General features: G+C 32.8%; 3 protein-coding genes across 7 annotated transcripts; 1 reads left to right on the forward strand and 2 right to left on the reverse strand.

Annotated features, from left to right (window-relative positions):
• Positions 1-499: 499 nt before the first annotated feature.
• On the reverse strand, positions 500-11700 carry LOC106787989 (PH domain-containing protein DDB_G0287875-like). 2 transcript variants are annotated; one of them, XM_014750835.1, is made up of 9 exons: positions 11469-11700; positions 8221-8253; positions 8005-8070; positions 6909-7168; positions 6556-6823; positions 5960-6359; positions 5513-5728; positions 4665-4771; positions 2532-3799 (listed from the first exon to the last, which is right to left on the reverse strand). In XM_014750835.1, the coding sequence occupies exons 1-9, from the start codon at positions 11580-11582 to the stop codon at positions 2624-2626; spliced, it is 2640 nt and encodes an 879-aa protein (XP_014606321.1). In that variant the 5' UTR covers positions 11583-11700; the 3' UTR covers positions 2532-2623. The 2 variants fall into 2 exon arrangements, with proteins under 2 accessions (XP_014606320.1, XP_014606321.1); XM_014750834.1 differs by lacking the exon at positions 4665-4771 and having other exon boundaries at positions 500-3799.
• A 278-nt stretch (positions 11701-11978) lies between these two features.
• Positions 11979-15976, forward strand: LOC106787990 (nuclear pore complex protein Nup50). 3 transcript variants are annotated; one of them, XM_014750838.1, is made up of 5 exons: positions 11979-12063; positions 13659-13814; positions 13902-14836; positions 14927-15076; positions 15161-15976. In XM_014750838.1, the coding sequence occupies exons 2-5, from the start codon at positions 13659-13661 to the stop codon at positions 15459-15461; spliced, it is 1542 nt and encodes a 513-aa protein (XP_014606324.1). In that variant the 5' UTR covers positions 11979-12063; the 3' UTR covers positions 15462-15976. The 3 variants fall into 3 exon arrangements, with proteins under 3 accessions (XP_014606324.1, XP_014606322.1, XP_014606323.1); XM_014750836.1 differs by lacking the exon at positions 11979-12063 and adding an exon at positions 12317-12554; XM_014750837.1 differs by lacking the exon at positions 11979-12063 and adding an exon at positions 12947-13212 and having other exon boundaries at positions 15161-15975.
• Positions 15977-16949: 973 nt separating this feature from the next.
• Positions 16950-20531, reverse strand: LOC106788011 (protein lin-9 homolog). 2 transcript variants are annotated; one of them, XM_014750883.1, is made up of 7 exons: positions 20508-20531; positions 19354-19693; positions 18981-19283; positions 18324-18741; positions 17871-18220; positions 17557-17803; positions 16950-17478 (listed from the first exon to the last, which is right to left on the reverse strand). In XM_014750883.1, the coding sequence occupies exons 1-7, from the start codon at positions 20524-20526 to the stop codon at positions 17287-17289; spliced, it is 1869 nt and encodes a 622-aa protein (XP_014606369.1). In that variant the 5' UTR covers positions 20527-20531; the 3' UTR covers positions 16950-17286. The 2 variants fall into 2 exon arrangements, with proteins under 2 accessions (XP_014606369.1, XP_014606370.1); XM_014750884.1 differs by lacking the exon at positions 20508-20531 and adding an exon at positions 19970-20382.
• Positions 20532-20535: the final 4 nt, after the last annotated feature.

The following is a 20535-nucleotide window of genomic DNA, read 5'->3' on the forward strand; positions in this document are numbered from 1 at the left end:
ATCTATATATAATGCAAATTTAAAAAATAAGTTTCTATTGTTTCGTTAATTACATACCTTAACTTGTTCTTATCAAGATATTATTTGGCAAATCATTTTAACCGTTACATTATATACAGAGATTTCCCGTCATTGATTGTTGGTTGACTATTTAGAAAATAAACTTTACATACCTTATTTAATTATATTGCATACATATTCTCATATGATTTACATATGCAGTATGAAAGAAAGATGAGCCCTTAATCCATAAAATGAGTCTTTCCTTATAATTCAGTATATATGACCCATTATGCAAGTAAAAGTAATTCTGACTAACGTGATATCCGCACTTATAATTATTACGACAGGAAAAATAAACTATAGAAATTTATAACGGTTATCGTTTGAAATTGGTACATAAAATGTCAAATGAATGAATGTCTAGGAATGATATATGCAAGGATTATAAATTAATTGTATAAATGAATACCTGGGTATTATCATATATTAGATTGTGTTGAGTTTAAATCGGTTTATTCATAAAAATACGAATTTCACTTTGAATCTTGTCGCCTACATCACATAACAATTTCTTGTGTAATTGTATACAGTATATAATCATATCATGTGAAATCAACTTAATCAACGTGAAAATAAAACGAAAAAAAAAAGAACACTAATATAGATTTTCAAAGAGTCTATCGAATACGTAATTATTCTTATAAAATCATGCTTGCAATCATTATTGTATAAATGATATAATATGCAGATTTAAAAATGATCGACGGTACAAAAATACAACTCATAATAACAGATCAACATACCCTGTGAACAAGATGTAATGAATGTATTTAGTTCACAATTTGAAAAGAAACCTTTTATGGTTAATAATAGTAAAAGAATCGTCGTAACGGAAACTATCAAAAAGCATTTGTATAATAATTGTAATAATAATATAAATGAAAAATGACATTCGATACGTATTTAATCGTTAATTAACCAGGCATAAGAATATATGTTTATGTACTACACTTTTTACTCGTTTGTTCATATTCACACTCTTAAATATCTACTTGCAGCGGCAATAGTAGTAAGTTTTGATTATAATCATAAACCCACAAAAATGAGCGCAATATGTCGTGCGTTTCTCTTGGGTTTGTATGCGGTAACTATTGATAAAAAATACCTTATTCGAAAAACTAATAAGGCAGTATGGTAATATGGCTAAATTTGTCTTAAATTAGGCTTCTCTTATTTCCATTCTTTTTTAAAACACTCCACACTGAATATAACAACATACATTTTATTCACTGCACGATATGCGAATTCTTTAAATTTTTAGTTGATTTCATGAGAAATACGCGTGAAGTCGTAATTAGGAACGTACCGCACAAAATAACAAGAGAACATTTATCGCATTAGACGGATCATAGTATATCATAATGAATAAGAAAAAAGAACAATTTATCGATATCATTGAAAAGTATGCTTCTTTTTTTGATAGACAGTTTCAAAGATGCATACAGAATTATATGAAATTTCATCTGTAAAAAAAAAGAATTGTTCGCAATACATCATTCAAAGAAATATCGGTATTATTCATAAATAAATAAAAATACAAAAATAAGAATGTAAAATAGATTAAAAGGAACCCCGAGATACTAGTGAATTTTCTCTTCTGTTTCAATTTTGTTCACTTTCTTCTCACGACAATCATTATTGTTTTAATTCGAATGATATATATTTAAAATATGTAGGAAAATCAATAGAAAAATACTGCTACTGCCAAACTCACTTATTATGCTAATGTCAGGACGAGACCAGGAATATAATCCTTAACGTAGCATACTTTTTGTTTCGAGAGTTTGATTCGTTAAAGAAGAAAAATAACTAAAAAATAAAGCACTACGAATAATGTAAGCAACTGAGTCAGGTTCGTTTATCCAAATGCAGTTCTAACAAGTGGCGGTCTTACTACAATCGGCCTCCAGCATGGCAGACTCAAATTGTTCCAAAACGCGCATACTTTCTAGAGAAACGGTGCTAATGCCTAGATCTTCATCGAGTTCTTTCATGGAGGATCGTCCTTCCTCAGTGATCGAAGTTTTATTCGAAACGTCACTGTCAGGAGTGCTGGACGACGATCGGCCACCGTGTAAGTCTTGTCTCTCGACGTCAGCCTTATCATCAGGAACTGATACCTCGTCATCGGGTTTAATGGGATTAACTTGTGCGGTTTGGGACTGTGAAAATGACGTCTCAGAGAAATCTTTCTTCAAAGACAAGATCTGATCATTTTCTTTTATGTTCGATATTGCTTCTTTAGATGTAACGTTCCCATCATCAGCATTACCTTTCGTTGTCATCCTCGAACATGATTTTTCGTTCACGAGTTCAGCATATTCGAGAGTCTTAGATCGGGAATCGTCTTCGGCCCTTGGTCCCACTACTCGTTCTTCTTCTTCTTCTTCTTCTTCTTGTTCGCGAGGAAATTCGTTATTGGAACTTTTGCAAAAATTCTTTTGGTCATCTTTATCCTGTAGATGAAATCGATCGAGCTCTTCGTCGATCTCGATGTTTGTCGTGCTCTTGCACGCTAGCTTTGCTCTAGGTGGCGCTGATATATGCGCTTCTTCCAATTTCACGTGTTCGAAGAACTTTGAGATGGTTCCGCGCTGGTGTTCGTTTGGGTGCTCGATTGATTCGAAACGGTCAGTTTTGCGATACGATTGTTGGTACACGTCTGTGCGGTCTTTGTCGTTTGTATTACAGGTGGTTCGCGAGAGGACAATGGTGGTATCGTCGACGATGACACTGGAGGAGGGGTCGTAGCTTGGGAAGAAAGAGTTGAACAACCCACCTCCTGGTCGTATTCGATTCTTTGACCAATTACCGAGAAATGTCTCTTTTGCGTTGGCACTGTTTGACAGTGGTAACTGTTCGGTTGATATTGCGCCACTGTCGTATGCGGGTAAGAGTAACCTCTTGTTTCTTGTTGTTGATCGTAGATGATTGATACCGAGTTTGATTCTCGATTGTCTGCTGGTTCTGGGCTTCTTGCCGTTGCAGACCGATCGTTCCATCGGATGGTCGCCGGTAGTAATGGAGAATTCTTCGGAATCGATGATGCGATTGAGCCCTGGTACTGCCCGATTTGTTTTTTTACTACGACCTCGGTTGATCGGCTCGGAGAGATGCTTTTCAAGGTAGACGGAAGGGTAGGTGAAGGTGACCTCGGAGTGAACGTGTGATTCGTACTGAGACGTGGTTGGCTGTTGGGAGTCGAAGAACGTTGAAATACTCTGCCCTTCTGGTTGTGTTCCAATGGTGGCAAGTTGCTGCTGCTGCTGGCCGGACCTTCCGATTGGTTCTTTGATCTTCTTAAGGATGAGGTATGACTGATGCTTTTCTGGTTGGACATTGTTACTGATTGGCAACTGGTAGGTATATGGCAACTGGGACTCTGATTGCACGTAGCTGATGTTTGACTGTGGCAAATGGTTGAGGACGATCGAAGAATAGGATCGGCCAGTACCGTTACCGTTGCAGTTATTGTTCTCTGATTGCTCGATGTCGGTTCTTGATGCGATTGTTGTACTGATTGTCGAGTACTCGTGGTTTGCGGCGGTGGCGGCGACATTACTCGGGGCGATTGGGATGAGAAAGGTCGAGGATGGTAGCTGTCCGATTCCGAGCGCGGAGGCGAGCACGTGTCTTTTCGAAGTTGCATCAGCTTTATAAAGTCCACAAGACGTTTTATGGATTTCTGTGTCCGCTCCTGCTTTCCTAATAGTTCCTGACGCGTACGATGTTGTAGCTGAAGGATAAAGAGAAAACAAATAATTATCATTGAATACGATTATTTTTCTATCTTTATTTCTTTGCTTAGAAGATATAATAGGAAAATAAGGTAACCTACTTTTTTATAAAAACGTTTATATAAATGACACGCATGCTTTGGTGCATAGCTCGAGTAATGATCAAAACAAAATTTGTACTCACTTTGTGACGTATAGATTAATAATTGCTTTAACAACAATTGACGGACGTTAACACGTTTACAAACTCGCTATTTAATTCGCGATATTTTAATAGTAACATCGTGTACATAAATTTGCTTATTATGCATGTTATGAAATTTTTTTTTTTCTTTCTTTTTTATTTATTCAAATAAATACTTGTCTAAGTAAGCAAACAATCTTCATTCTCTATGAAAGCTTACGGATTGAATAAAATCATGAAAATAAAATAATCTGAAGACTGCAAAATAAACAACTACGAAACGGTAACGTCGAACTTAATCAATCGAAAATATTGAACTATCTGATCGATTAGCAACGTTTAGTTAAAAACTACCTTGTTCAAAATTGATTGGACAAAAATATCGATGAATATATCAAATTCACGTATACTAACATGCTATAACATAAAGATATAAATCTCCAACTGTACGAAATAAATGATAATATAAAATGCGAAAGAAAGGGGAACTAAGAAAAACAAACGTGAATTACTTAGCGGATTTTTCGTTGTTAACGAGGAAAAAATAAAATGAACGAAAGAGCCAACAACGAGATAAACATCCGAACGAACGGTTCGAACAAACTTAAGGGCATTCCAAACGAAAGTATAAGTCGATTAAACTGCTTTTTGTTTGGTTCTATGCAGGCCACTAAACGAACCTCAAGTGACTGGCCAAGTAGTTGCGAGCGTTTTTCCAACTCGTAAACCTGCAATCTTAGATCCGAGTTTCGCTCGCGCAGCTCATATCTTTCTCTCTCTTTCTCCTCTGCAAGATATTTCGCGTTCAATATACTTGTTTTGGGTGCCCTATTGACGACGATCGACCAAAAAGTTCTTCTTAATTGCAAATTCTGCTTGCCGTATTCTCAAGGAGCCGATCCTCGACTCACGCTGACGCTTCTTGCGACAGGCTGCCATCTCGCGCTTATTCATTCACTGCGTGCACTTATGTTCATTAGAGTCTGCGGCAACGCTGCGATACCTCGTCGAACGTTAAATCTAAAAGTGGTGGAGCCATGTTACACAAATTCTCCCACCGCTTTCGAGCGACGTATAATGCATCTCGCGCTAAGCACAAATGTTTATATGTCACTCTAACTTTTGAATTCCTGCATTTAGTTTTTAACTTGCGTCTCCCATTATTTATTTCCAGTTTCATTTTGTCTATCCGAGGAAAAAGATACGCGCGTTAATTATACGTTCGCGTATAACTAGTTTGAAAATCATTGCATCGTAAAATTATGGAAATGGTCAAACAGAAGCTATTGATTCTTCCATATATATATATGTATATTTTTTTTTACATATATATATATATGTGTGTATATATTTCTTTTTGTCTCTTTCTCTTTTTTGAGGAGGAGGAAAGACGATAATGTCACGAGGCGAGAAAAGCGTATCGCGAACGTTCGCAGAAGCTAGTCTGCAGAAAACAAGAACTTTTTTGTCAATCACACGCACGACATTAGAGAGGAAGAAATCATCAATGGCATCGAGGACGATTTACCGAGCTCTTCCTCCTTATTGCAGGATTCCCTTCCATTAAATTCCTCCCCTTCATCTTCCTCTTCGGCTTCCTGGACCACTGCGTCTTCCTCCTCCTCCTCTTCTTCGTCATCCTCAACGAACGCACACTTCGGACAAATTCTTGGGGGTGCTGGTGAGACGGAATGACAGGATACATGATAGTTGGCCGAACAATTCTCGCAAACCGTTAAAGTACCTGCAAATGATCACCAGTTTAATCCTAGCATTAATAAAATTAATACAGTACGAGATATTTAAAAGAGAACATCATGAAAGAATAATCTTCAAAGAAATTTGACATTTCTTATAGTTTCTTAATCTCTTGCAGTGGAAAGAGTTAATAATTATATAGTCTATGAAATAAACAAATCTTTGACTAATTTATAATATGTATGTAGAACTTTTTTTTATAACATGCGACACTGACCTGGATTTCTACACCTTATACAAACAATCGAATCATTTTCGATCCTCTCTATCGTTAAACACGAAGGTAATCCTGGTATATGAACAGTTCTACTACCAGCTGATTGGATCGTTTTCGTAGCAACGATCGGTAATGACACGGAATTCGAACCATTTTCAATCTTGCCCTTTCCTGGATAGACTTTATTTTCCGATGCGTTCCTAAGAATGTTTGGTCTTGTCATTGACTTTTGCAAGGGTATGAGAGATTTTCCTATCGTTGTTTTCGAAGGCAGCGAAGTAGATTTCGGTAAGGCTGTCTTACTAACTGGAGGTGGTGATGGTCCGTTCATGCGAGCTGTCGTTTGTCGTGTCTGTGGTGCGCTTCCACCAGATTGTAAATACGTACATCTCTTCCTTTTCTATAAACAACGTAAAAATGCAACAACAATTGTTAACGCGCGAGTTCAATTAGGAAGCAACTTAATCTTTGATAAACTCTTTTAAAAAATAGGCCGTTTCGCGATAAGCTAACAAAATTTATCAAATTTGTTGACTTTAGCAGAATTTCTATCGTGGCAAGAAAATGAATTTTCTTATAGGAAATAATAGTAATACCATCGGAGTTTCAAAATTGGAATACACAAACTGCGGATTAGCTGTACTACGTCGTTTCCTTTCTACCCTTTTGTTCTGTAATTCGGAACATCTCGCATTGGTGATCAGATTTAAATTTGATAAAAACGTTATCTTTTCGTTAACATCGCTTTTTAAATCCTTCTCATCAAGCGTCTCCTCTTGCGTCTCGTTTGAATTTTCATCCATGGAGACTTCAATAACGTCATCCTCGCCTCCTGATATCGTCTCCACCGAGCTCGATCGATCTCTGAGAAAATACCTCGTAAGTATATGCATGCATTCATAAATTGTGTAAAAGGTCAAAAATGAAGGTATCATCAATTTTGACTAACTTGGAAGTTGAGTTCTCTTGCGAGGGGGAAGGTACGTCGCTGTTGCGCACCGTGTCCTCGTAATCATCTTTCGATATTTTAACATCGAAATTGTTGGCGTCGTTTCCCACCACCTTGCTACTTTTCTTATCATTATTATTCGTGATATGATTATTGTTATTATTCAAGCCAAGCAACGATGCTAGGGAAACTTTTGGCCCATTCGCATTTTGTGCATTGAATGCCTCGACATCTTTGCGCAATCGCTCTAGGACTTGCTTCTGTAAACGAAAAAGAACACCGCAAACTGTTATATAAAAGACAAATTAGTTTTTTATTCAAACGATCACCGTAGATTATAACAAATCATCGGAGGTCCTTGTAAAAAAAATAAACCGAAGAAAAATAGATTGCAACAATAAAATGGGATACAAACTTTACGCGTTATTTCTAGAAAAGTCTTTCAATTTCACTTGATGGGAAGAGAAAAAAATGCATGCGCTTTAGTCTGCTGAAAAAAGAAGAAAAAAGAAGAAAAAGGGATGAAAAGAGATAGAAAAGAAAAATCGTAAAACGATATTGCGCGAGATATTTTATCGATTGGGAGGCTCCTCTCTCTTTTCTCATCCTCCGACTCGGTTTCTCCCCTACTTATAGTTGCTTGCTTTCTTTCTGTCGTAGTCGTATTCGTTTCAGTTTCCCATTCCACCCCATTCCATCCCCATCCGTGTTGCTAGTACTCATTTCGTCCGTAGTTCATCACCGCGAAAAAAAAAAGACAAAATTGATTCAAGTTTGCGTTGTTCCATACGCACACCCCGCGCGACAAACAACTACCTAAATATTATACCTCGATATTTTGAGTATAATTGAAAATAATTAACGATATCTTTTCTCGCTCGTGACACGAATTAAAATTAACTTGTAAATGGGTCAAGTGTAACTCTTTACATTCTTTTATTTTGTTTTCGGTCGACCATGTTTAATTGCCAAAACATTTTCTTCCCTTTCGAATGATCGATAAGTTGTAACATTTAGTCATTATTTCAATTGCTTTGTTTTGAAACGTTTTTCGAGAAAAGGAAAGAAATAATTGATTGAAATGTTCCCAACTTACTTGACTTTTATCCAGGGAGATGATGTGCCAATGGATGTCCTGTATTCGTCCGCGAATAATAGTATTCTACAAAAGAAATACCTCCTATTAATACTTTTCCGTGATTTCTGATAAAGTCAAGAGATCGAAAAATAACCATTTATTTTATTTGTATTGAACGAATGTTCATCAAAGTTTGAAGAAAATATTTAAAAGATACAAAAAAAAACTACTTACGTTTGGATCATCTTTCAATTTGCCAAAGTATATCTGGAATTTATAAGAAAAAAAGGCATGTCAATAAAAATTCCATAAAGAATTCAATATAGATACAAAATTCAACACATTATTACGAATTCCTATCCGTTTTTTTAATGATTGCTTCGAAATAAATATTAAAAAACGTACATACATATAGTGTCGAGTAAAAGTATTCCCACAGACTACATTTTTTTATAACATTCCATGTAAATCGTTCGATAAATAATATATATGTTTCGCGTAGATCAAATAATAATCGTAAAATGAATGAAATGAATTCTTTGTCATATTTAATGGCATATAATGGAATATATTTAAAATCTTTATAACTTACGATATACTTAAACCTTTTAAGTATTAAATAAAGAATCGTTTTGATATATCGGTAATAAATTGTCACACACACAAATGCTATAGAAAAATGTAGTCTGTGCCAAGAGTTTAGAAAGTAGAACTTAATTATTTTCACGATTTTCGAAAGTGAAAAATATTAATCTCTACGAGGGAGCTCTCAATTTCTTGGTTGTTTGCAACAATCATTCGCCATTTTTTTCTGAAACTTTTATGACGCACGTATATAAGTATATACGTTTAGCGACACAAGTCTTCCTTTCTCACCCTCATCGTGTTTCATTCTCGAGTTACTGGTGGTAGTAAACGTGTAGGAAAAAGTCCGAAAGACTATAACAATACATACTTCTCGTTTCTCCATCCGCATTTAGACGCGTCTAACCTATTTTTCTCAGCACTTTGAGCAGGGTTTAACGTAGGTCCTTCATAATTCACGACGATAACCGTAGATAGAAGAATATAATTTTACGTACTCTCGCTGTAATTAACACTACCATTAAAAAAGCGATGTAGTTTATTAATATTCGTAATACTGATTATCTAAACGATCTATAATTCACTTCGTGTATTTATAAAAAACACGATTAGTTGCAAACACATATATACTTCTTTTATACACGAAATTAATCATATTCTAAAAGTTAATACGATCTATTATCGGTACTCTATAATATAACATTACGCAAATATATAAATATTCATATATAATTTTCATTGCGGAACAATAATTATGGGTAACGATTGACTTTTGTTTATATAATTTCAACTAATCATGGATCGACATACTTAAAAATCGAATATGAATTTATTATCGGCTAATGAAATATTAAGCGTAAACTATAAATTCTTCAAATACGCGATGATCGCTTCCGTCCAATTTTCTGACCGATTATTGTAAGTTATCTTTTCAATTTCTTGAAAACATTCAAGAGTCTTTTCTCTTAAATAACAGAATAGTATCGATGGTAGCGATATCGAATAAACGAGAATATTTGTAGTAGATATATACAGAGGGAAAAGAATAAAGAAAGAGTTTTATTTAACTTGAAATGTGTTTTCCTTTAATTCACAAAAAAAAGGAAAGATGCTTCGAGCGAATTGCATGCATCTAACGCGGCGAATGTAAACGACATACTTTTAATCGTGAAAAACTAAAGAAATTCTTTCATTTTTACAGTTAATATATTATACAATTTCATAATCAAGAATCAACAAAGAAACACACTTTAAGGGATAAATTAATATTTATTAATAATGACGAAATAAGTCCATTAAATATTCATAAGTTAATTCTGTTCGTAAAGATCGATCGATATGTAAGAGAGAGGTTCGAAAAAACTGGATAAATGCGCATCGTATTTAACTACTTTCCCGTTTCTTCTTTAGACATTAAAAGTTTGAATTATTGTATAAAGATAATAACGCGAGCAATTCTATCCGTTAGGAGCACGAAACAACTGAGAAATACGAGCGATTGTCTTCTCAAGTATGCGCAGGGACGAAAGAGCTTGGCTCGTCTCGACTATCTATATATGTATAATGTGTAAATGACAAGCGGACGAGAATACGCGTTTCAATTAGTCCTCTTATTCTATTTTACATTCCTGCAAATTCGAACGGTTTTATATACGTATAAAGAATCGATCCTTCGAGGCCATTTTAATTCGTTGACTTAAGACGTTTCGCGATACGACTGCTTCAACGGAAGGAAGAATTGGAGGAACTGGGAGAACGAAATGAATGCGTAAGAAAGTGACGAAGAGACAGAAAGTTCTTTCTTCGTCCGTATTTACTAAGAAGAAGGTTGTTACAGTCGTTACCGGTGAAAAAGCAAGGACGATTGTTTCTATGATATTACATTCCTTGTCATTGAAAGACATCGAACGAATATTCTCCTTCGAAACTCGATCCGACGTGATATATACATATATATATATATATGCACGCGTATGAATCGTTGATTCGTCTATTATGACGAGAAAACGAATGCGGAACTTTCGATCGAAGAATCTCTTAAACGGCGTGATTTGCAAGAGCAGAGCAACAGCATTTCTTGTAACCCCCGCTTGACGGCACGCACGCTTGCTTTACTTTACTGCGCATGCGCTCCTACTATCCGAAATCTTCGTTCGAAATTTCGAACATAACTGTACGTCGCCGATCGAGTCCTTTTTCCTTAATCTTTTATTGCTCAGGGGTATATATTTCAACGCGACATTTAAATATTTATGCAAAATTTGCTACGGGGACATAGATATGAAACAATTGGAAGAAGGGAGAAAAGAGGGAAAAAGAGGAAGAGGGAAGAGTAAAGACGCGCGCGAACGGAAAGACGCGAGCGAGGAGGAAACGAAAAGAGAGAAGAAGGAGGGAGCAGATATGGTATGTGTGTGAGAGCGAGCGTGAGCGCGAAACAGAAAGAAAAGAGGCACTAGGCTATACACTAGTGTTGCTACATTAATATGACTTTTAATAAATGCACGCATTTGCTAGTTCGTCCGCTTGCTCGTCCGCTCGCTCGTCCACTCGTTTTCTTCACGACCCAGGCAAAATTTAAATCGACAAGATTTAATGTTGTTCAAATATACTTTGTTTTGAAATTCTCTTTCTATCGCGTACGCGTTTCGAGTCTTCAAAAAGACGATCGGCGTGAACAATTGCTAGATAGAAGAACGATCGTTACATATTTTTACTTACATCTTCATACAGCAAATAGAAAAAGAAAGAAAAATAAAAAAACGAACCGGTAAAGAGAGAAGAAAGAGGAATAAAAATAGAAATAAAAAAAAAGTTTTGATCCGATCTTGTCTTAAGCTCTTTTACCCACGTCTACGATAACTGATTGACACAGATTATTATCAGGATTTTCTCACCGTATGATCACGTATGGCATTCTTCATCTTGTTTTGCACAGTGTTTATTTCTTCTTGCACCGTCTTAGGTATCTCCATGCTCGTTGATGGTGCAGGTATGCGCGTTTTTCGCATCCAAAAGTATATACAGGATAACCGTAGTAGCGTGAGCGAGAGAAGGGGAGGATGGGGAGCCTCCTCCTCCCCCCTCCCAGCGGCCAAATCGACGAGAGCCGCGATGTACGAACGAACACTAGCAGCATGCACTGCTACTACCACCGCTATGCCATCACCGCCACTACTAGGAGCAACAACAGCAGCAGCAGCAGCACCACCACCACCAAACACTACTACTACTACCACCGTCGTCGACAGTACACTAAAGTACCACACCGCTAGCACTACAAGGAGCCAGGAGCGAGGCGCGGACGAGCAGATCTTTTGATCGTTTTATTACTTTTGACTTAACTTTTCACGAATGACACTTTTCCAAACGCACGAATAAACAAAATGGAAATTCAGATCGCAATGAAAGAATACAAGTTTATTAGTGTTCTCCTAGTTAGTGCACCTTTTCGTTAATCGCGTTGTTGCCCTTCCGCAATGAGAGCGTAATGTAAGTCGGTGAGACACTAGCACGAACACTAGCACGAGCACGATAACGGGGTACAGGGGGTAGAGACACCACCAACACCGAAAACCGCCTCCTTCGTCCGTCAGCGAACGTACGTGCTGCCACCACTCTCGACGCGCGCGCAATGACGTACCGAACGCTTCGAGTGCCCCATACTTCCTCCCTTCCCTCCCTCCTTCCGTCCATCCTTTCTTTTACATATTTTCACTAAAAAGAAGGAAACAAATCTTCGCTACATCACCGATACTACACATAGATCACTATCCCCAACTGATCTTCGCGCCAATTTATCTACCTTCCTCCGCTTTCTCACGCAAATCGAGATTCGAAAACTGACTCGACTTTCCGGTTTCTTCGATGGACGAATCAAAATGACTTTGTTGCCACTTCTAACAATAAGATGTTCTTATCGATTTATGAGAATTTTTTCAACTTTATCGATTCTTATCGTTGAATCTACGCACTTAAAAGAGGTTAACGTCTCTATACTTTTGAAAAATTTCAATTATTTATGCTTTTTTTTGTACATTTAACAAATTTGAAATGTTGTATATAGAGTGTTATGCTTACGGAATGAAAAGTCTATAAATATATATATATATACTTTCGTATGAATCTAAAGCACGCTATGTTATCATTCTCACTTGTGGTATTAAGAATATATATATTCGTACAATTTTTAATTTGTATTTATAAGAAAAGCAACGTTCTGTAAAATAAAATTAATTTATAATAAGACTATACTAATCCGTTTAGTTTTTGTATCGTGTTTTTTTATCTTTTAAATATATATTATAGCATATACACACAATTATTTCCTTCAAAAAATACTTTATTTACATATTTTTAGTATTATTGGTTGAGTTAAGTTTAACTTTAGCCTTAAAATATCTCAGATATAATATACGTATATATATATATTCCTTACAAAATTTCATTTTTACTGGATCTTTCGTCTCTGGCCTGACGATTCATTCCGCATCTTATGATTGTGATCCCAGGCAAACATTCTCACAATATAAAGTATCAGTGTGTGGTGGATTAGTTCAAACACTGGAATGCTGTAAACATTATATCTTTATAGTCGTTCTATAAATCCTTATTGATAGTTATATTTGATTTTTTATAACAGTAAGTTTCGTTTTTACGTTAATAATGTATAGTATATTTCTTTAAAAAGATCAATATTTCGAGCGTTTTAAGGTTATTAGATCAGCATTATAAGTTTAACTTAAAAAGTATTAATAAATAAAATAAATTAAATAGATTATTTTGTCCTTTATCATTTTCATTTTTGATTTATCATGTTTCCAGATATTTTTAAATAAATTTATACTCCTTATTTGTTTCATTTTCATTTATAACCTCTTGAATATTGACAATATTGTAGTCACCCAGTAACAAAATAATATATTATTTAAAAGTAAATTGTAAGTTTATACTATTATTATGATTTTAAATTTAAGTATATAATAATATTATTTTAAAAATTTATATTTATATATATAATTAATTTATATTGTTAGTGTGGTAGATAATGTATGACAATTTGTAACTTTTAATTACAAACATTGCAGATGGCTAGTAAACGTACGGCAACTACAGAATTAAATCATGATAACTGGAATGAAGAAAATGAACCTGAAGATGCAGGAACATTTACAAAGGCTTCGGATGAAGTTCTTCAGAAAAGAGTAATTAAAGCTGCTAGGCGTAGACTGAGCCCTAGAGATGTAATACATTTTTGTTGAATATTTTCTATTTTTGCAATAATTAAATAATAATCATTTTTAATTGCAAGAACATTTGATATATTTCAGGAAGCTAGCAAAAGTGCATTTGGTGGATTTACAGGTTTCAAAACTGCAACTACGACGAGTTCGTTATCTCCATTCAGTTTCTTAGCCTCTACGAGTAATACTTTTCAATCGATGTCTTCATCAACATCAAACACAAATAATGAATCTAATAAAAACTCAGAAAATGGAACTAGTAAGACAGAAAATGCCCAACAAGTCAAACCACCATTACCTGAAAAAGATAAAGATCAGTCGGAACAAGAAAATGAAAAAATTTCTAAAAAATCTTCAGAATACTTTTCACAATTAAAAGGATTAAATGAAAGTGTGGCGCAGTGGATTAAAACACACGTAGATGAAAATCCATTTTGTATTTTAACACCTATATTTAATGATTATGCTAATTACTTAAATGAAATAGAATTAAAATACGGAAATGAATTTAAGAAACCTAAACAGGATGAACAAACTTCATTTGAAATGGACAATACTAGTAAAAATGATAGCAAAGATAGTAGTAATAAGAACGAAAATGACAATACTGCAGAAGGTACAAGTAAAAAATCTTTTTCTGGACTATCAGATTGGAAACCAGAAAAATCAATCTTTGGAAATGTCAGAATAAATGCTAAATCAATATTTGGTAACACAGACCAAATATCAGAAACTCCAAAATCTATTTTCAATAACACGGAACAAATTACTAATGTACAAAAACCAATTTTTGGTAATGTAGAGACAAAGACATCTAGTAAAAGTATATTTGACAAGCCAAGCCCTGAAAAAAATCTACTATTAAATAAGCCAACTGCAGGTTCAGAAGTTAAAGATAATAATGAATCTAAATCTGACAAAATAGGCAGTGGTTTTACATTTACATCCTCTAATTCGGCTACATTTAGTTTCGGTCAAAATTCTACAACTACTAGCCCATCTGCTGGTTTTAGTTTTGGAAAGTAATTATCTGCTATTCTTTTATAAAAGTATTTCTTTTTTTTCTTCTGAAATATTTGATATCTATCTTTAAAATGACTATTATATTTTAGTACAAAACCATTTTTTTTTGGTGCTCAAGTCGCAAAACCACAAGATAATGAAAACCAATCTGAAAATCAATCTAAAGATGACGATCCTGAGGAACCTCCAAAACCGGATTTTAAACCAGTTACCGAAGAAGGAGCAATTTTCGAACAAAGGTAAATTATATTATACTATTAGATAATTGTAATATTCCTATAAAAACATTTAAATTTACATCTATTTTCTTATTATATTTACAGATGTAAAGTGTTTATTAAAAAAGACGGAAGTTTTAGTGATAGAGGAATAGGAACATTATTTTTAAAACCAACGCCAAATGGAAAGACGCAGTTAATAGTACGAGCAGAAAATTCATTGGGAAATTTATTATTAAATACTTTATTAACCGAAAGTATTCCAACACAACGTATGAATAAAAATACCATAATGTTGGTTTGTCTGCCGGATTCTCAACCTCCACCTACGCCAGTTTTGTTAAGAGTGAAAACTAGTGGAGAAGCAGATGTTTTACTAGAAACTTTAGATAAACATAAAAAATAAATTACAAATAAAATATCTAGGTACTATATTTGACTCCGAAAAAAGCGTTACAAAATAATTAAAAAGGAGGTATGAAATATGTTGCAACAAATGTAATATCGTAGACGAAAACTTGAAATTAAAACATAAATGTGTTAATTGTTGCATCATCTTATAGTCTTGCTATGTTATGTTACTACCTTTTAAGAGAAAAAGATGCCATTAGCAAGTATTTATACGATTACACATAAAGATTGTAAAATAAGATTAATGAATGTGTAACATCTATTATGGAACTCATATTATAATACATAGTATCATTGGAAACTTATCGCATGTTATCATGGGTAATATATTTGATATTTTGTATGATTCTAACGATAAATTTGTTTTTTTGAGAAAATATTAGGAAAAAGTCCTTAGAAATTGTAATAGTATTTGCAGTTAATTTTTCTTAAAAAAGAAATAGCAGAATAACGTATTAAAAAATGCTGTATATCATTTAAAAAATAGATGTTTCTCTCTCTATCTCTCTCTCTCTCTCTCTTTCTATAAATACTATAGTCTTTTGCAATTTTTTGTAATTACTTAGTTGAAATTTCTTGAATTTTCAAAACATTTAAGTATTCTTATTATTTTAATTAAAATAAATAATTTCTTTTTTCAATTCTGTACTCTCCAGTATATACGACAAGTATGCTTATTGAAACTAATACATTTCTTTAACTATTTAAGAATGATCATAATGTATGAGTATAATTTTTTATTATATCGAAAGTGATGTTATGTATGTCTTTTGATAAATAGCACGCTATGGAATTTTCTCACATACGACATAGAAAACATGTTTTATATACCATATGGTCACGTCTAGTAAAAATTGAATATAAATTATAAAAAGAATAAATACTATTTTTTTCTTAGAATAATCTCTATTTATTATTTCCATGTTTTGTTCAAAATAACAAAAATTGCGATTGATTTAATATATCATTTATACAATTCTTTTTTTATTGAGTATATATATGAAAATAAAAATAAAATTCCCATTTATAAAATTAATCTATTTAGTAAAAGAAAGAAAAAGCATTTGGTTTGCCATTAATGATCTATACTTACTTAATATTTAATCATGAAAATTATTAGTATAACGTTCTTGTAATAATGCTAAATTATAAAATAAAATTGTCAATATATGACATAGTAATTTGTCACAACAAATATACAAACAATATCACTACATTTTTATAAAGAATTCTAAAATATTAAGAAGAATTTCAATTTATACAACGAAATCAATTTTCGACACGTTCTTCATTATCTTTATGTTGTAAAATAAAGATGTAGGTTACATATTGAAGTTTATAAAAGAATATTTTCAACATATAATTTTTACTTTTATTTTACATCATTATTTTTACTTGCTGTTATTGTAAAATATATATTGTAAAATCCAATTTTCTATATATATTATAAAATTTATTCTAATTTAAATTTTATATTTTTAAACAATATTTATCTACTTATATTTACTCTCAATTATTTGTTGTATTATAAAATGAAATCTACAATAAATGGTGAATGCATTATTTGTGAAATTGTATATACAGAAAATATATCATTAGACTTAATTTTATGTATGTATATATATGTATGTATATATACGTACATATATATATCTTGTATTTTATAAAGAATCTTAATGAGCAAAAGTACCATTATATTCTATTATATTAAACAGTGTTAAAATAAATGTTTTTTTATAAACTATAGAGCACATTGTGCATATCACTTGTTCCATTAGGGATTGTGAATTCAATAAATGAATTATATGATTTCACGTATGTTAAGCTCTTTGGGCCATAAAGGGTGTCAAAGCACCCACTTGTCCTAATCCTAATTGAATGTGTTGCATGTGAATTTCCACACAATTTTGAAAAACTTGTTGATTTTGTGGACTAAGTTTAGATCTTATTTGCTCCATAGTACCTTGAAGTACTTTTAATTCATAAGCATTTCTATCAGAATCAGATAAACTCTGAAAAAATATATAATTATTTAGAATCAAAATGAAATTTTGAATTTTAATGTAAAAGTTACTACATTATTGCATTACCTTTACTTGTAACATAAGAGCTGTTAGATCTGTTACTAATTGATTCATTTTTCCAGGTTCTTTATCATGAATCATATTATTTCTAGCAACCATATCCGCTGCTTCCTGTTTACATTTTTCTCGCAGATGAGATGGTGCTAACATTGCTGCAACACTAGGTTCAGGAGCTATTTCTTGACAGAGTTCTTGTATGTCACTTAAGTATTCTTGTAAAGCTGTATTCATTTTTTCCAATTCAACTATAATTCTGAAAAGTTATCATTTATAAGATATAATAGTGATTATAATATAATTAATGATTATATTTTGCGTACCCTGCATATCTTCTTTCGAAATCTTGAGGAAAAGGTTCCCCAAACGATCGTCGTTTTTCCGCTTCACTATTCATATCTTTTAATTTCTTAATTTTCAATTTTTTAGCTCCTAATATTTTATTTACTTTTACCATATACTCGAGTAACTTTACTGGGTAGCCATTTATAGTACCACCAATATGAGATTTCTTTGGTGCCGATACAGATGCATTAGAAATTAATGGATCATTGTTTAAACGCGGAGACAATAATTTCATTGCGTATGGTGGTGAAGGTACATATTGCACGTGTCTTGGACGAAATTTTTGAGCAAATGAAGCAACGCTAATGGTTTCTGGTGGTTCATTTGACTATAAAATATATTTATTAATATTATATTATTATATGAAAAAATGTTTCTATAATATAGTTTTATTCAATGATATTCTTATGGAAGATTTAATTAAAACTTACCAATACTTCATAGTCAGGAACACTATGGGTTCCGAGACCAGCTCTCTCAAATGTAATTCTATAAGTATTATTACTTGTATCTACCGCATCTATACTACCAGTAAATAATCCATCCTGTGGTTTTCGTAACCTTGCCGTTACTTTTGTACCTATAACTAATTGAAGTGGTATTTCTGGCGGTAAATCTTTGAAACTGTTTATATCTGCAGTTTTTCTTTGTTGTAACATTCTTATTTTTTGACGTTTTCTTTCTAGTTCTTTTCTCTCTTCTTCAAAAAATGATTGTGAACATCTACGTGGTTTACCCATCATTCTTCTGATTTTGCACCATTCAACACGAGTCAGTTTACGTGTTTTCAATTGTGGAAATGATTCTTTTAAACATATCATGAAATCATTATCTCCTTCAAATAAAGTTCTGTATAAAAAAAATATTAGAAATATTAGAAATATTAGAAATAAGATAATATACAACATACTAATGTACGATTCGTGAGAAAATTGTGCTGCTGAGTTAGACTGAATAGTTCAAGGGGCTATTAAAACAGTCGATCGAGGTTTGAGTCCTGGTTCAATCAACCCAACAGCCCAAATTTTCCACGAATCCGATAATCGATAATCGATAATACAGATCGATAATATAATAATAACACTTACTTATCGATATTACTATAAAACCATTCATAACAAACCCATTTATGTGCTTTGGGCAATTTTAGCAAATTTCTTAATCTCATTCCAATCTTTTGTCCAATCTTCCTATCAGGTGAAGGAGGTTGCATAGATTTGTCATGTTCTTTTTCTTGTTTTACCGTTGTCATCACATTAGGGAGATGTGAAATATTGCTATTAATTTTCTTGGGCTCGTTAATTATTCTATTCTGTTTTTTTGCTGGCGATGGACGAACTATTTTTTTGGGGGATTGCTTAACATCTGTACTAGAAGGATCCTTCTTAATCCTATAAAATATTAAAAATATAAAATACCATATTTAAAATAATTTACCAATTTTTGTGTGTAACAACGTACCTATGATGTGGATGATTAACCAAAATATCATCATAAAATAATTTATTCTTTTTCCTAATTCTGGCTGGCATTCCTCTACGGTTTAAAACTTGGACCGGTTGAGTAGGTGGATTGGGTTTAGGTGGTGGTTGAGTGCCTACACGCTGAAGACCTAATGCTGCAGGTCCAAGCTCAGGTATTGGCTCGGATTCTTCTACATCCATATGCGAATCCATTGAATTATTTAAAATTGGTTGATCATCAAGATCCATTAAATCATCATCTTCTATCTCGGTTTTAATTTCATCCACTGTAGGATATCCTCCATTTTTAATAGATAGTAACGTTTCAGCCGATTCATCTAAAAAAGATTGATTATATTGATTTATCTTTTTTGATAATTAAATTTTATTGTTTAATTTATTTACACTGTAATCAAAACTATTAGTATAAATTCACATTTCCATTAAAATTCCTTACTGAATTTGACTTATTAGATAATGTCATATTCATAAGAGATTGATAACATATATTATATTAAAATTAAAGAAAAATTTCAAAGAATAAGTTAATAATTTAAATTTTATATTATTTTATATGTCTGTATGTATCAAAATCATTAAAATACATAATTTACCTTCGATTACTAAATATAATACAATTATGTATCACATAAGGTGTAAGTATACTAAAATATTAATTGACTAGGCACATTCTGTCTTACGTAAATTCTTCCGCCTTTAACGGACCTAAATCATTATATCTTAACTTCAAAATACTAACATAACCAAACTTGCAACGAATTTTGTAATGATTATTCTCACTTGTTGCGCCATTTAGATTTTTAGTTTTATGAAAATAATGGTACATGTTTCTAAGTGAAAGCGTAACAATATCAAGTATTAGAAAAAATTCTAAAGGTTAAATCTAATATCGCTTTATGAATATCTTGTCGTCCCGCTTCAATTATGCATTGGTCATTTTTGAAATTTTAAACCAGGTCGTCTCAACCGTAACTTAAACGTTGGGTAATAGTTTGTCTGCAATCAATCTAATACCTTATCCTATTATTAAAAAGAAACAGATAATTTGGTGTTTTTTATATCGTTGTTTTAATAAGTAGAAACACCTTTTACGCTTTGAATTTGATCAAAATTTATTTGAGTTATACTTACTTTCAATCGTGTCCGCCATTTTGATATA

This window comes from Polistes canadensis, unplaced genomic scaffold (genome assembly GCF_001313835.1).
Source record: "Polistes canadensis isolate GaletaPanama2010 unplaced genomic scaffold, ASM131383v1 scaffold_121, whole genome shotgun sequence".
NCBI lineage: Eukaryota > Metazoa > Arthropoda > Insecta > Hymenoptera > Vespidae > Polistes > Polistes canadensis.